The following is a 17,176-nucleotide window of genomic DNA, read 5'->3' on the forward strand; positions in this document are numbered from 1 at the left end:
TGGTGCTGTTTCTTCAGTGAATGTGAATGCAACTGAAAAACATTGACTTGAGCAGCATTCATTTAGACAGGACTATTCTGACCCTGAAAATACTCCTTCTCTACCTTAAAAATGAGAAACCAACCTCCTGTCCCCAAACTCTGCCCTGTTACAGTCTGTGATTGTAGGTGTGATGCTATTTTCAAGGAAACAAACTTCACTGACCTTCTTTGATCTTATTTTCATCATGAACATTTTGGTCAACAACTTCAAACACCTTTGGAGAGCTCTCAACGGCAACGTATGACCTGGTAAGAGAAAAGAGCCTGTGTTTTGTCCAGTAGCTCGCACTGAAATTGTCCTGGTAATGGTCTAACTGGGTGGAAATGCTGGTTATGGGTTGTAAAGGACCCCAGGAATAAAAGCAGGCTGGGATAAAGGATACTTCCTAAAGACCTCAGATATAATACCTTACACACACCTTAAATATAATACCCAAGGTGCTATGTGATCCTGTCACACTACTTGTCACCATTTATTACTCAGGAGCTGATTGCTGTGTCTCCTTCACGTGTATCACCCTGTTAACATCTATTATAGACTTTAAAAGAGGTTGTGTAACAGGTTGAAAATTATTTTTGAAACATCTTGATTTTGAGGGTAGTTACTGGAAAGGGCTGGGAAAAGGGAGCGTTTTCAGAGGCTGGGCGTGTGCCCTTGGTAAAGAGGGTAAACCTGCCCCGAAACAGATGTAAAGACAGAGATGTTCCCGGCCACTTAAAAATTTAGGAGAATTTCAGAGATTTTTTTTTTTTTTTTAACTGGAAAAATCCCCATTTAAATGCTGCAGCCTAGAAATAACTCGTCTTGGGTACTAACACCGTCACCGACCTTGCAGGCTGCCCCCGGCAGCGGTGCTCGGCGGCGGGAACGGGTCGTTTCCCCGAGGCGAGGCGACGCTCTGGCGGGAGCGCTGAGGGGAACATGGCGGGCAGCGGCCGTGAGGAGAAGGGGGTGTCCCGCCGCCTCACGGGGCCCGTGAGGAGAAGGGGGTGTCCCGCCGCCTCACGAGGGCCGTGAGAAGGAGGTGTCCCGCCGCCTCGTGGGGTCTGTGAGCAGAGGGGTTGTCCCGCCGCCTCACGGGGGCTGTGGGGAGAAGGGGGCGTACGGCCGCCTCACGGGGGCTGTGGGGAGAAACCGGCGGTGGCGGCGCCTCCCACCACACCGTAGCGGTCCGGACGCCGCGGAGGGGCTCCGCCCCCGCCCCCGAGGCGGCCGCTGGGGCGGGGCGGGAGCGGCGGTGCCGCCCTCCCCGTGCCTGCCCCTCGCCGCGGCCCCGCCAGCCTCCTCGTCGGCGCCGTAGCCGCCCGCTATGGGCGTGAGGAGCGGCGGGCGCGGAAGGCAGCGGGCGCCCGGCGGCGCAGCGGGGGGGGCGCGGGCTGCGTTGAAGCGGCGGCACATGGCGGCCGGCCGCTGAGGGGAAGCCCGGTGTGGGCTCCCGCTCCCCGGCAGCGGGGCTGGGGACGGTGCCTGGGAAGGGGGGAAGTGCTCGTGTGCAGGAGTAGTGAGGGGCCGAGCCCCGGCCCCATGCATGGCAGAGACCCTGAGCCCCTGCACCCTACGGGGCCAGTGTGAGGCCGACATGGGCGTCAATACCTCATCAGCCAACGTGGACATCAACGTCTCCTCGGCTGCCTCTGCGCTGGTGGGCGGCAGCGTGTGGAGAGGCCGGGAGCCCTTCTCCATCTTCACCATCCTCATCCTCACCCTGCTGGTGCTCCTGACCGTGGCCACCTTCCTCTGGAACCTGCTGGTGCTGGCGACCATCCTGCGAGTGAAGGCTTTCCACCAGGTGCCCCACAACCTCGTGGCCTCCACCGCGGTGTCAGACGTGCTGGTGGCAGCCCTGGTGATGCCGCTGAGCTTGGTGAAGGAGCTGTCAGCCGGGCGACGGTGGCGGCTGGGCCGGGAGCTGTGCCTCGTGTGGGTCTGCTTTGATGTACTGTGCTGCACGGCCAGCATCTGGAATGTCACCGCCATCGCCCTGGACCGCTACTGGTCCATCACCCGCCACCTGGAATACACACTGCTCACCCGCCGCCGCATCTCCAACGTCATGATCGCTCTCACCTGGGCGCTCTCCGCCACCATCTCTCTCGCCCCTCTCTTCGGCTGGGGGGAGACCTACAGCCCTGAGCAGGAGCGTTGCCAGGTCAGCCAGGAGCCCTCCTACACCATCATCTCTACCGGCGGGGCTTTCTACCTGCCCCTCTGCGTGGTGCTCTTTGTCTACTGGAAGATCTACAAGGCGGCCAAGTTCCGCATGGGAGGCCGCAGGAAGAATGCCGTGGTGCCTCTGACCGAGGCTGCCCAGGTAAGGGGGGGGACAGGGAGGAGAGCCCCTGCTGCCTCCCCCACGCACCTGCGCTCCTGCTTCTCATCTGCTCCCAGCTGTCACCCCTGCATCGGTGGTTTTGGCACAGCAAGAAGACTGAGACATGCCCTGGGGCTCTCATGTGAATTTAGCTCTGTTACAGACCGGACGCGAGCGGTAATTAGCCAGTCAAAAAGCGCCACTTCAGGAGAAGAGTTTTATTATCTTTTTTTTTTAAGTGTGCCATTAGAGTAAGTGACGGGTGCATTCACTGCCAGTCTGGAGAGCCATTTAAAAATTGTCTCTTTAGTCTGAATTTGCCATTCCTTGGGTTTTTTCCCTCTTTATTTTTTTTACAGTGTTGATGGAGTAAACAAAGACATAAACAGATCCCTAGGTTGTGTACAGAGTAAATGCATGCACATTTATCTACCAGCACAGATTTTGTGTGGGATCTATCAGTGTCTGAATAGATTTTAATAAGCAAATTATACTCTTTATTTATGTGCTTAGGCTATTTTACTTTGAATACTGGGAACATGCTGCTCACTGCATAGTACTGAAGCAATGAGCAATGAATTGTTTCTATTTTAAAATTACCAGCTGTCTTAAAAACCACATCCTCCTCCTCCTTATCCCATACATTGCCTGAAAACCCGCAAAGCCCTAGTCATGTGGGAGATCTCATTCATTTTGGCGATACACCTAGCTGACAGGAAAGCTGTGTCCCTGCAGAAGGGTCGGGGTTGGCCCCTTGTGTCCCATTAAGTCAGGCTCTCTGCATGACGACGCTGTCACCCATGCCATGTTGCCAAGCTGCTGGGTAGTGCTCTGTAAACTCTCTCCACTTTCTGTCATGTACTCTTACTCTCACTCCTAACCTGTGGAAATGATTCTTTATGGTACGTTTTTGTGATTGTATGTGGTACTTGCTCAGTCCAGTCCTTTCCCAATAACAAAAGATGAGCTGTGTGGATGTTATAGATACCTAAAGAGACATGGAACGTTTCTGTTCAATTGGGGCTAATCCTGAAAAGCCTCACTCTTCTGCTAAATCCCTCTAACTTTGATTTGGAGTCATGGTAGGAAACATGTTATTATGGTCACAAATAAGTCTGTAGGTTGTGTCCCCTGATTCTAGCAAGAGGTGACAGCACTGGCAATTATATGCAGTCAGACTTGCAGATTTGGATCGTAATGTCTTGAAGGTGTTTTATTATAAATTGATTTATGAAGCTGTCTTCTATGCAAAAGCATAAACTGTGTAAGAAAAGATAAGAATGTCTCCTCTAGTGGCGGCCTTTTTTTTTCCTACGGCCTTCATCCCCTGGTTTGCACCAAATTTCTTTCCAAGCTGTTATAAGTATGATGAATGTATTGCCTGGAGTTAATGTATAATCTTTCCAAGCACAAAAGCGAACTGAATATTTGTAGTGGTTTTGCATGCTTTATCTTTTAATACACACATACAGGACTAGTTGTTTGGAATCTAAAATTCTGGGAAGCTAAATGAGCTGAGGCACTGCTGATTTAAGTTTTAGCCTACACAGAGACACGTTGTTGGTATGTCAGTTTTAACATGAAAAAAGCCTGGCTCCTAATTGTCGTAGTTCTGTCTGCAAAAGCCTTCCGTGGGCACAGCTAGGCTGGCAGGTAGGTGCTTTTTGCTGATGCAGTGTCTGGGAGCTGGTTTAGGCTATACTGACAAAAGAGCTCCTGTCAGTGTGAGCTGAATACCCATTTTGGAGGGGTTGCCAGTATTGCTGTTATTGCAGTACCAGCAAATGCTCAAGTCAGCAGTTCTTCATCTTTCTTATATTTGCAGTGATTGTCATACTGACTTCTCCTTTCATAACAGCGACTCTTGAATCTGCAGTTGGTATATAGTGGCAGCCGTTGCCCCAGAAGCTTTGTTTGCTGGCTTAAATAAAAAGACTTTTGTGATGGATATGCAAACCTTTACTCGTCATCTAGAGGAAGAGCTGATGCCCAGCTGCACATGTATACATTAAATAAACCCATGGATCAAGGGAAGTGGCATTCAGGATGCATTTATTCTCAGGTTTTTTCTAAGTTAAGAGGCTGAGACTTATTCGCTGATTTTTATCCTGACCCCATTGAAGCTTACAGGAGCAGGATCCATCATGTCCACAGGAAAAGTAGCAGTTGCCCAGTGAATTCTGGAGAAGAATCTTCAGACACATCACTACTGATCCTTTGGCAAAACCCATTTTTTTTTAACATGCAAACACAAAGGTAACATTGCCAGGGTATGTGGCAAACCTGGTGAGGTGATCCAGCTTTGCTTCTCCACATCCAGGGGTAATTGGGCTGTCAGCGTCAGCACTGTCCTTCTCTCTGATGGGGCAAATTCTGTTCCACTTATCTTGTTTTGCCCATCAACCCACTCTAATTTTGCATTTCTTTCTCATCTAACATCTCTTCTACCTTTACTTTCTTTCATTCCTTCCTTCTCTAAGAATGCTCACCTGTCATGCTCACGCTGCAACATTTTTCATCTGTCACTGTTACTCTGGGTGTCAAGTGCCCTCAGCATCTGTGTCAGTTCTCACCCCAGGTGCCCTGCCCTAGCTGATCTGACATTAGAGGGGCTTTCGGCAGCCAATGCCAAAGGCTGGCAGTGCTTCCCAGGCTGGAGGTGAGTAGTAACAGCAGTGATCCATGCTGGGAGAGATGTCTGTGTTGCGCTCAGGAATTAGCTGTCAGGTAGCACTGGATTGGAACTGCCTGCCAGGGCTGCAGTTTATGGCCTGAGGTACACCCAGCAGTGTAGCTGGTTAATTCTAGCAAGTCAATTTACGGAGGAAAAGGTTTGAGGTTATAGTACTCATCTGCCAGTAGAAATGCCTTGATGAAGAAGCCACTGCACTGAGTGGAACAATTATGATGGTACTTTGATGTTTTTGCCCAGTGCTTTTTCAGCCAACAGAGCCAGGCACCAAAGTGCTCTGCAGATTGCCACTGTGTATATATATGCATGCATATATATGTATATATACATATGTGTGTGTATATATATATGTATATACACACACAGAGAGAAAAGGCAGTTGTCTCTGAGCTGAGAGTTGGCATACAGATGTTATGTTTCCATACTCTTGCAGAGGTGCAGAGTAGAATAGTTACAAAATAACTATTTTAAGTAATTTTTGGTTAAAATTTTGCTTGTCTGTTTGAAAAGCACTTTTTAAAGTCTTTGAAAAAAATTCAGGTGAGGGAGATTGCCATTAAACATCTGAGTGCTTCTAGTTTTAATGAGAGCTTGTTTCTTACTTTCCCTTGAAACAAAAAATTGCAGAATTGGGACCCTAAATTAGGCTGGTGCTTTTATAATTATTTGTTTGCTAATTATGAAACTCCTTAAAAAGTGAATTCTACAGTCAATACTGACCTGAGTGACTCTCCTAAAAAAACTAGTGACATACCATCACTGACAGAGAGCTATATTCTGTCACGCCTTTTTGACAGTAGGTAATAATTCTCTCTGTAAACAGTCCAACTGAAATAAATGAGACTGCTTGAAAAACTGCAGATACTGCTGGATAGTGCCCTTTTAAGTCAATAAAGTCACTTGTAGCATAGGTTTTGCCCAGCAAAACCAAGGATGGCAGAATCTGAATGTCAGGATTACTTATATCTAGCAATTGCAGAATCAGGATTAAATTTCCATGTGAGGAGTTAAAAATCAAGCTCTGTTGATTGTTGGGGTTTTTTTTTTCTTCTTTTCTTTCACCCTTCTCAAAGTACCTTGTGTAGTGTGTGAGTAATTAGGCCTCATTCAAACCTTACCAGTTCTGTGAGAGTCCTTCCCACTTTAGATAGTATGAGGCCCCAGAGCGCCAACGGTGCAGGTTTGTTCCACACCTTGGCCCATTCAGCCTCTCCAACCCACATAACCAGTCAGGACAATATGGGAGAGAAAACAGGTTCGCCTTCTCTGAAGAAGTCACAGGCCTTCTATTTCTTATTTCTGCCTCTGACTGTACAAGTAGAAGAGATGGGTCAGGACACAAAGTGCAGCTGTCAGGAAGAGTGGCAGCAGATGTCAGATAGGGGAAACGTGAGGCAGGAAGCAAAGTGGAGTGGCTAGCAACTTCCTGGGAGAAATGTAGAGCTATTCCTGCTTACAGCAGAAGAAAAGCCTGTGAGAGAAAGCAGGTGTTCTTCTCCCTATCAAATGTACTGTTTGTCATTGGTGGAGCATCCAAGAAAGTGTAGGCATTCCTGTTTTGATCTTTCATTGTGTATTTCAGTTTCTTGCGTTCTTGTTCAAAGAGCAAGAAGTATGCCAAAGCTGCACAGAGGCAGTAATGATCTTTACTGAATCACACTGTAATAGGCAAAACTCTGAATTTGTGGTAGTAAGCCAGATTTGATTGATGTTTATCATCTTTACTGTTGTTTTGTTATTGCAAACCCTGGAGGTACAGTACAAACACATACACAGTACCTGCCACGGAGGACCAGTAGTAACAATCATTAAAGAAAGCTATAAGGAACATTTTAGATCAAGGGATTTCATCAGAAGCTCCTTGGTGGCATGTTTTTTATAACGCTGCTAGGAACACAGGAATTGGGAACATACAGCTCTAGGAACATACAGCCATTCAGTAGTAGTAATTTACTGGGGACAGACAAACAACAGAAGTGGCATTGAACTGTAGCTGCTGATCAGTGTACGGAAGAATGAATTCTGAAACTAAAACCAAACTCCTTTGTGTCTGAAGAAGAATTTGTACCTGAGAGCTCTCTTCCTTCATTTAACTCTCTTTATGATACTCTTACTGGAAAGCGGTCATCTCTGCACTTCTCAGAGCCTGTTGTCCTGGAAATAGCTGATTTCACAAATTCAGCACCTAATTCTGGCCTCAGAGTAGCAGTCCTTTCATACCAGCTTTTTTCCCCACTGCTCCTGACTCACAGCTCCTGAAGCAATGCCTGGACAGATGGAAGGAAATCTGTGCCCGAGGCATAGTGTGCTGCTAGCCACCGAGTGAGAACAGTGTGCAACACCGTGCAGAGATGTCATCTCTCACATGAGAGATGGTCCCAGTGTAAACTAAGGCATCTTCATGGATTGCTTCAATTTACAGTCTGTGACCACCTTTTCCCCTGTCACAGCCTGCTCGCTAGCGCTTATCAGCAGGCCCAAAATGGGGGAAAGTTTTTATGTTGGGCTTGTCCTTTGTTCCATGTAGCACAGGGATAACAGTCAGGTATTGTGACTGACTGACTTTAGAAATCGGAGTCATGCAAAGCCTCCAGGATTGGCACTGGAAACTGCAGATTTTGTATAGTTAGAGCTGTGTTCAGTTCAAGAAAATCACAACTGGCAAGGCTGGAAAGCAGCTACGTAATCTTTTTGGCCTGTGCTCTTGTTCAGACAATGCCGAATGACAGTGGATTGCCTGCATAAGGGGGGAATCCTGTAGCATGGTTCCCCCACCAGCACTGTGTACCACAACAGTGTGTGCCTACAGCAGACCAATTTACTTTCCATGTACTCTGTGTGGGTTGGCTTACAACAAGCAGCCTTGACAACATAGTGTTGGGGGCTGATAGTTGTAGCAGGGATAATCTTGCACCAGCCAGGCCACGGAGATGAGTCAGGTCTGCAGCAAATCATATAGAGAGCAATAAAAATAAAAAAATTTGAAATGATAATGAAAGGTTGGACTTGCCCTGCTGTGCAGTCTGCACGGATACGTATTTTCTGATATGAACAGCACTTCAAATTAAATCCATGTTTAACTTCAAAAATCTAGTGGACTTGTCCCCTGATGAATCAGTCCCTACAGCAGGGATGAGATGCTGGCAGTCCTGTAGTAGGTGTATCTGGTGACCAGGCAGGGAGGGAGCTTAGTACTCAAAGCTGACACATTCACAGGGGCGTTGAGCACCGGAGCACTGAGCTCAGGGCCTTGCTAGAAACCCTCTGTAAAGTCTGGTCCCTTTTGCGATAGTACAAGCCAGGAGCAGCTGGCCAGTGGATCACAGGTCTGCCAAGTGGCAGCGCTCACGCCGGGGTCTGGCACTTGGAACGCCCGAGAGGCAGATGTCATAGCGGGTGAGCCTGAGGGAGAGCCAGCTGAGCGAGGGTCCTTCACAGCGTGTGCAGTTGGTCAGCTGGAAACAACGTATGGGGTGAGCATTACACGCTGATGATCATGGAAAGCTGAGCTTTCATACAGCTTCTAAGGTTTAAATGCTTGTGTAAGTCCTGTTGAAAGCACAGGCTGAAAGACCTTGCTGAGCAGGGTTACCAGTTACCTTTTCAAGCATTTTGTGTATCCTTTTCAAAGGATTTCTTACGGAAAATTGAAAAAATATCCCCAGTCTGCCAGGGATATTTACACAGTTTACCTAATGAAAGGTTCCATGAGAGATACCATTACTTTTCCTAAAGCACCAGGCTGCTATTTGCACTTTTGTTATTACAACATTATTCAGAAGTCCCAGGCAGAACTAGTAAAAAAATTGTTGAAAAAAACAGCTATGACAACAGAGAAAGTAGACATTATGTAGATAGGAGGACAACTGCTGTCCTGTAATTTACAAAAAATACCATGATCTAGTTTCACTTGCTGTTTAGTATTTAGAGGCCTGATCTAACAACCAGTGGAGATTGTGAAAACTCTGATTTCAGTAGGAGCTTGACCAGGCTGTAAATGTATGCTTCATTAGGGAAAACACCTGAGGACTGTGGTATTTTCTATAAAAATAAATTAATTTTTTCTCACAATATGAAATCAAGCGATAAAAGAGTTGCTACTAGTAAATTCTGCAGTTCAGTCACAAGCCTTCTAAAACCTGAAGTAGCAAATAGAAAAGGATCTGATTTGATGATGGCACACTGCAAGCTCTATCTTTTGAGTAAGAGTTGAAGGTTAAATACAGTACCAGACTATACCAGATGCTAGTGACAAAGTCCTTTGTATGGCTCTTCCCAAGAGGCATACTTATGTAGCTATTCCTTAGGGCTAAGACGTAATCTTTCAGGGTTGCTTGTCACAAATTTGTCTTCCTGTCATACATTCATCCCTTTTTTTTGCAGAGTGTGATTAAGGATGTGCAGAGCAAGTCCTTCTGCAGACAAATGATGTGATCCTTGCTACATGAGGGGTGTCCCATTTTAATTGTCAGGACAGATGCGGTTTTCATTTTCCTCCAGTATTTGCCTGTGCCCATAATCTGCTGCTTTTACATTCTGCAGCCATGTCTCATGTCTGAGGGTGAAGAAAGGGATATCCATCTTGAAGAGTGATTGTCTAGCCATTGCCAGTGCTTCCCTCTCTGAGTTGCTGTGCTCCTATTAAATAGCGGCCCTCCATCTATTATAAAGCTTGCACAAAGGTGGCACGCGCATGTGGGATATGTAGCTAATTTAACAACAAGCCATCTTTGGCGTGGTGTCAAAGACTTGCAGTGCCTGTGACTTATCACTTAGGCAAATTTTAGAGTCTCAGGTTGCATCCTCAAACTGTTTAGTTTATTGCAGTCTTCATAACTGAAGTGCCTAGAACTTTAAACTCGCAGATACTTTAACTTCAGATTAAAATCACAAGGGAGTATCTTTCTGGTTAGACTCTAAGCACATCAATAACTTGTGCCCAGAACCTCTTTGTCACAGTCTCGCTGCCACCCAGAGCACTGTGCTGTACTCACTGCACAGATGAATGTCCTGCCCTTAGCGAGAGAGAAGGAGGCAAGAAGCACTGTCGGCAGCCTCGCGTAGCCGACGTTTTCCCCTCTCTTGTGTAACTAACTTCTGCTGAAGCCAGAGTTTGAACTGAAGGCTGATTGAAATGGTGTTTTTCTGACAACGGAGTGCTTTTTGTGAGAATAGCAAGTACATCTGAGTGAAATAAAGGACAGGTGACAGAAGAGAGAAAATGAGGACCAGAAAATGCTTCTCCAGCAAAGCTTTTCTTTGATTACCATCAGAGTATTTTATAAGCCAATTCAAAATGGTGGCACAGTGTCTGAGGGTATGTCATCTCAGGTGCATCCCTATGCTCTCATTGTCATATACTGTGTTGGCAGGGTGACCAGGCTGCAGCTGGTGCAATACATGGCTCTGTCCTTCTCCAGGAGGGAGAAGTGCCTGTCATGCAATAGCCTCTGTCAAGGAAGAGCAGAAGGCACCTGAGCTCTGTCTTTCTTAAGGGACTTTTCTTGATGGGTTTACTTTCCAAAGTATTCAATTTTATTTCAGGCTTTTATGATTTTGGGGGGGTAATGAAATATCAGCATTTTCCAAAGATCAGACATATTTCTTAAAACTTTCCCTTAATTGAAATCCCATTCTTTCATTAAAAAAGGTTCTGATGGAAAAATCTTCCTGCAGATTTAGCTGAGTTTTTTGGGGTATGCTTTGTCCCTTCTGCAGAGCAAGTGGTAGTGCCAAGCTCCTGTACCCACCAGGGATGGGACTTTGAGCTCTGCGTCCAGGCAGTTAGCCTGAAGAAAATAGCTTTATCTTGTAGTCAAAGAGTTGGCATTTGTTGCAGATGCCTCCCTAATACCTTAGGAAAATGACCCAGAAGGCTTGCAATGGAATGAAATTCATTTATGAGTCAGGCCTGAGAAACCCTAAAGGTCATGTAGCAGTGTAGGAGAGTCTGGTTTAGGGATAGGCAGAAGGCACGTGCCTTTGTTAGCCTTCCTTAACAACCTGATTTCCCACTAGGTGTCAAAGCATCCAATAAAATAAACTGAAAAAGCATGCCCAGAACACACATGGCATCAGTTACTCTTTATTTAGCTTTGTTTGTCAGTCACATTCAGCAGCTTTTGCAACATAATGAGAAGTCTGGTAATTTTGGCACTCTGGGGCAATTTCTTTCTTTTAGCATGGAAGGAATGGAGTCGGGGCCTTTTGTGGTAGGTGCACAGATGTTGTGCTGTCATTTAAAAGTAATACTTCACTCAAACAAATTGTCTTGGTGTAAGAATCCATGTTTGCTTTTGTTTTGAGGTGAAGGAAGCTTCGCATGAACCACAGATGGTGTTTACAGCTCGTCATGCAGCTATCACTTTCCAGACAGATGGAGAAACATGGAGAGAACAGAAAGAGAAAAAGGCAGCTCTGATGGTTGGCATCTTAATTGGAGTTTTTGTACTGTGCTGGATCCCTTTTTTCATCACAGAATTAATAAGTCCCCTCTGTTCCTGCAACATCCCACCTGTGTGGAAAAGCATCTTTCTTTGGCTTGGCTACTCTAATTCTTTCTTTAATCCTCTCATTTATACAGCATTTAACAAAAATTACAACAATGCCTTCAAGAACCTTTTTGTAAAGCAGAGATAAAAAGGGACACAGAGGAGAAAACAATTCCTTTATTGCATAATACAGAGATTTCTTGAGGGAAACATGCCAGTGATATGTACAGTTTTCATGCGCAAGAGCTACTTGAGGGGATTTAGGAACAATGAAAAGGAAGAAGGAAGATGTTTGGATATAAACCTACAGACAGTTTATAGTTCCCCCTTGGAAATACATATATGCTGCTCCAGGGTTTGGCAAAGAAGATCGAAGCAGTGAATACCTCCTGTCTGCTCTTTGAATCAACATGTGTTAAGGTCTGCAAGCGAAGCACCGTGGGTGTTTAATACCATGACTGTCAAATGTAACTGGACTGATCTCATCTCCCCAGCTACAGGTGCCATTCTGTAGCTCGCTCATCATTAGCAAAGGCACCAGTGGGAACTGCTAATTGAGCAATACTGAAATGTTTATGATATGGGCAGGATGCTGGCTTCATTTTTGAGATTTATTTGGAAGGGAATAAACATGCTGTATTCAATCAGTTGTTGAATTGATGTGAAATTAAAACCGATGACTAAGCAGCTCAAAAACACGCCCTAGTATGATTGAAGGGCTGCGTGTTCTCTAGCAAGCAGCAGTCCTTGATGGGAAGTTTTGGTGAAACACAGGTCAGTTATGTCCCCTGGGGTTCAGTGAAATTTTGGAGTCAAGTGTAAAATTATTCAGAGCTACTGAGAATGTACTCGCACCGCTTGCACAGGAGGAGGATCTAGCACAGAGTTTTCACCTGGATTGTACTCTCTCACTCCACAGGGCTCAGGCTGTCCCTGTTTTCTGAAACCCAGGTGAGCTCAAGATAGACACCTGATACCTGCAAGTGCAGGGGGACTGTATGCATTATTATTTCATGCTACCATAAAACTAAGCGTGCATTTAAGTTACAAATGCCAAATATGCTGTATTCAATCACCAGGTTTGCTGGCAGCAACACATGGTTTCTTGTCAGTGGTAGATGAGTATCTGCACTGTGCTGTCTGGGTTCCTTGCACCGTAAATGTTGTGCTCATCACCCTACCTGAGTGAATACCACAGTTTGTCAGCTTGCAACAACTTTCTCCTACTGTAAGAAAGGTATTGATGCCATCTGATCTAAGTGACTCAAAAACTCCAAAGTGACTCAAAACCAAGCCTTAAATTGTTTATCCAAGACTAACACCTCTGTCCCAACAATATATACATAAATAAATTAAAAGATAAGTATTTCCATGCATACTGCCCAGTCTCTCTCTCTGTATTTGTTCCGCTAGTGGATTTTACTTCCTTCCCTTCCCTGAAGGGGGGATGCTGACAGTATCTCTGAGTATTTCTAGCGTGGTAGCTTTTTACTGACGGAGTCCCAGCACCCTCTCCCATCTCCTCCTAAAGCTTCTTTAGGTACTGTAAGGGCAAAACATTTGAGCCCTAATGGGGCTGAGCAAGATCGCAACTCCTTTTGAAGCTGAGGTTTAACCTTTTACACTGCCTTTCTCTGCCCGTTTTGTGTTTCCTTCTGCTTAAGCAAGCCTTTGATTCAAAGCGTACCCTTAGGCAAACACCACAAAACTGCACAGAATGACTAAAAGTCACGAATTTCAGCTCCAGCAATAGGACACCACTGGCATCCTGATCTCACTGATGTGCATCACACTCAGCCTCAGCTCTGATTGTTACCAAGCTAACAGGCATTGCATTGACGCGAGTGCTGACCACGTAGCTCCTACCAAAGTCTTGGTATCCTGGCAGTCTCTCACAGGCAACGGCAGCTTGGTGTATTTCCGTCAGCTAGGAACTGACGTACTTAACAGCCATGTCAGAGAGGTATTATCAAGTAGCTTGTGTATTCTGAAAAACAAAAAAATAATGCAGCCTTTACGTGCTTAACTTTAAAGCAGAGTTTATTGCAGTGTAGCCTAAAATGATTCATGTACCTGGTGATGTCAGGTATGTGGGTAACTTAGACCAAGGCAAGTTCCAGCTCCTTTTTAAATAAGCGATTTAAACAAAAGCTGTCAAAGCGCACATTCCTCCAGTTCCTTAAGGGAGCCGCCTGGCCTCATCTCACTAGCACAGTGTATGGTGAGGTCAGGCACTGCTGTACTTCACACACTGTAGTACTGTGAAATTCTGGTGTGACCTACTGTGTCTGCAGCCACAGCCACCTGTGTACCTGCAGAGGATGCTTCTCCTCTCAGTTTCAATGGGAATTAAGAAATTTTAATAACCTAGAATTCAAAAAGTTGTTAGCGGCTAACAGATGCTTTGGCCAAATTTTAGTGCCCGTACCCCATCTGCCTGGTAAGACAAGCCGTTACGCACGTGCAGCTCTAACACCAACCCTGCTGCACTGAAGTTAAGGCCCATCACACTCTGTGGCTGCAGCAGCAGCAACACTTGTTCCAACTGTAAGCGCCAGCTGACTGGAGGAACACCAGGTTCTGGTGCAGGAGCCCTTCCAAGAAGTGACGCAGATTTTGGGGTACGCTTTACCATGGCTTGACATCTGGAAGTTGAGAAAACACCATAAAGGCAGAAGAGTACTGTGCAGTTCAGCGTAGCTGTACACTGCACTAGTACTACTGCAAATGCTGAAGACGCAGCAGGGCTGTCTTCAGCTAGCTTGAGAACTGGTAGCAGGGCTACTGATGTAGCATACAAAGTAGCTCTCCACCTCCTCAAAGATTAATTTAGCTTCCTTAGGAGGTGAATCTGAGCCTCTGTAATCTTACTGTGAGAAGTTCTCAAGATAACTAGTTTAGTGCTCAGCCCACCCAAGCGTCAGTGACAGCAGCGAGTTGTTACAGAATGACAGGCTCCCGCTGAAAGCAGCCTGGCTTCATACTCACCCAGAGGCGACGAGAAACAAGCAGAGCTTTCATTTCACTGCAGTCCAGTTTTAGAAAGCTTTTAACAAAATCAGCTTCCCACACTGGCTCTGTGCGTGTCTGCATTTAGAAGAGCAGTGGCACATAGTCAGGATTTAAAAACTTGGGTTTTAATCGCATGGAGTCTGAGCTTAGCAGGGGCAGGGGGGGTAAGAAACACATTATCTGGGGCTATGGCCTAACCTGTTGGATCCCACTTAAAGCCAGAAAAGGCTTTACCATCCCCCAGCCTTGCGCACAGCAAGCACAGCCTTTTGCCCATGGATTAGTGTGCCAAACCCAGTCACTTGGTGCAACGGGAGCACAACTGTTGGATAGTCATCAACCTCGATTAAAAAAGGTTGGAACTGTGGATAATTTTCTACCTCCCTGGGTACTTCATTTCTGTGATTAATTACTCTCATTATTAAAACTTGCAACTTTAATTGAAAAAAGAGGAAAGAGTAAAATCAGGCATGCTAGCATTCCTCCTTCTGGCACTTCAAACATTAGAGTTTAGATCTTATGTTATTGCTGTGTTGTTATCCTTGGCTTCAAGATGGACCAAAGAAAATATGGAAAATACAACTCCCATGTGAACTAAGATAAATGATATAGTATCTTGAATACCCAAATAGAAAAAAAAATAATAATCAGCTATTGTAAAGAAACATAATTTGGCAGTGCTTAGATGTATGGTCATTTATTTCCCCAAGTGGAAGTTCCCAAGTTGGCGTACACCAGTCATCTCTGCTTGTGCACAGTGGACTATGAGTTTTAATTTTATTTCCTGACGCTGAATCTGCGCCTAGAACTCCTCACTGGAGGCTGTTGCTCAGCAGAAGGGCATTCATGTATCCTGCAGCAAGGCTCTGAGAACCCTGCAGCTATACTGAAATTAAGGCCTCAGTTTGTTGTGCTGTTGGTATCCACAGGTTGTCCAGAAATCAAAGAGCTTTGGAAGATGAATGTGAACAGAAAATGCTAATAACTTTCTATGCTCCTCCTCGCTCCATGAAACCCACATCCATGCTACAGCTTCCACAACAAAAGCTCTTCAGTAATTAACTATTAGACCCAGGAGCTCCTGATCTTTCAACTGTTCTTCAGTCTCTGCTTCTAACTAGCTGTTTTACGTGAGAATTCCCAAGCCCTTCCTACATGAAGATTGATGCAAAAAGAGATGAAGGGTTTGGCCCCGAGAATACATGCTGACAAACCCCTGTGAGCAACAACGCGTAAGCTAGCCTATACCACAGTCACCAAGACACCAGTATGAGCAGCAGCTGATTAGAGGAACATGCAGCTGGGTGCAAAGTGGCCACCCACTGTGCCTGAAGAGCCGGGTAAGAGGCAGCACCTGCCCCCAGCTCCAGGGACCAGAGCTTGAGCAGCTCTGATGGCAGCTGGCTGAGTTGGCATAGGCAGCAGCCGTGGCTGTGTGGACACTGCGTGAATAAACAGGCTTGCATTCACACATCTTTTTAGATTAAAGACTATTCTAAGAGTATGTCGTCCACCACCCAAATGAGTAAGATTTGTGTATGCCTTGTACATGTGTCCTACTCACATGCTTAATTTAGCCAAGCTGGCGCTAAGGAGGTGGGTGTACTAGCAAAGCACAATTCTCCAGCTGTCACTTTTCCATGAGTACCAGCAGCTATACAAAAAGTGGGACCTAAATGAAGTAACACCCTTTCTCTCATGCAGGCAATTTTATGTTTCTAAAGAAATTTCTTTGAAGTTTTGCTATCTCCTATATGGCTGGGTATACCTGTGCCATAGCGTCTCCAGAGACTAAAGTACGCAACCTGCTATTTTGTCACACAGTAAAATGCTTTTTCATGTCATACCTTTCTCACCCATCAAATACTGTTTGGTTCAGGAACCTACAGGCTAAGGTCACACTTCAATAAGCAGATTTTTCATGAGATAAAGAGGAAGAAGGAAAGAAACCTTAAAAAAAAAAATATTGGTCACATTTTAGCTTGCCTTCCAAGATTTTCTGTTATTCAAATCAATAGTGACTTGGTGCAGTACTGCATTTGTTTTGATATATTGTAACAAAATGATTGGATTTTGTCATGCTTGGATTAGGTGTATGTCACTAATTTCACTCTCAAGATATTTTATAAGTGCACTTGTGGAACTGCATTTAAAAGAAAGCTGTCACGGTCTAAGAGGTAAGTATATGCCTTAAGTTCAGAAACTGTCTCAGCTTCTGAAACAAAGAGCAGACTTACTTTACAGCAGTTTATTCATCAGCATATCAAAATAATTAAATTTATTGCAATGCAAATTAAAGCTCTGAGCAGGCTCTATCAAATAAAAAAAGAAAAGAAGTTTTGCTACAAGTCCTGTAAATGTTACTTTACAAGGCTGGTAACACCAAATGAATTCAGAGTGAGATCCTTCTCTCTAAACAGTCAAAAGAAATCAAGCAATACTGAGGTAAAATTCTGAGAAACATTTAGGTCCCCCCTTGCAACCAGCTGAAATGGAGAATTAAGACAGATTCTGCTTGCTATAGGTTTGTATAGTCCTTTGCATACACGCATATACACTCTCAGAATTTACTGCCTCAGCTGCACAGCTTCAATCACCAAACTGTGGGCATTAAAAATATTTTTAATT

The 17,176-nt window shown here is 45.2% G+C and overlaps 1 protein-coding gene across 1 annotated transcript; it reads left to right on the forward strand.

Annotated features, from left to right (window-relative positions):
• Nucleotides 1-1,570: 1,570 nt before the first annotated feature.
• Nucleotides 1,571-11,684, forward strand: LOC104259301 (5-hydroxytryptamine receptor 5A). The gene is made up of 2 exons (XM_009814655.2): nucleotides 1,571-2,353; nucleotides 11,352-11,684. The coding sequence occupies exons 1-2, from the start codon at nucleotides 1,571-1,573 to the stop codon at nucleotides 11,682-11,684; spliced, it is 1,116 nt and encodes a 371-aa protein (XP_009812957.2).
• Nucleotides 11,685-17,176: the final 5,492 nt, after the last annotated feature.

Source organism: Gavia stellata, chromosome 8 (genome assembly GCF_030936135.1).
Source record: "Gavia stellata isolate bGavSte3 chromosome 8, bGavSte3.hap2, whole genome shotgun sequence".
Taxonomy (NCBI): domain Eukaryota; kingdom Metazoa; phylum Chordata; class Aves; order Gaviiformes; family Gaviidae; genus Gavia; species Gavia stellata.

Bases quoted from the DNA above. Each gene is read 5' to 3' on its own strand.
- LOC104259301 (XM_009814655.2), top strand. From the start codon at position 1,571: ATGGCAGAGACCCTGAGCCCCTGCACCCTACGGGGCCAGTGTGAGGCC. The intron at 2,354-11,351 runs GTAAGGGGGGGG...TTTTGTTTTGAG, and splicing joins CTCTGACCGAGGCTGCCCAG to GTGAAGGAAGCTTCGCATGA.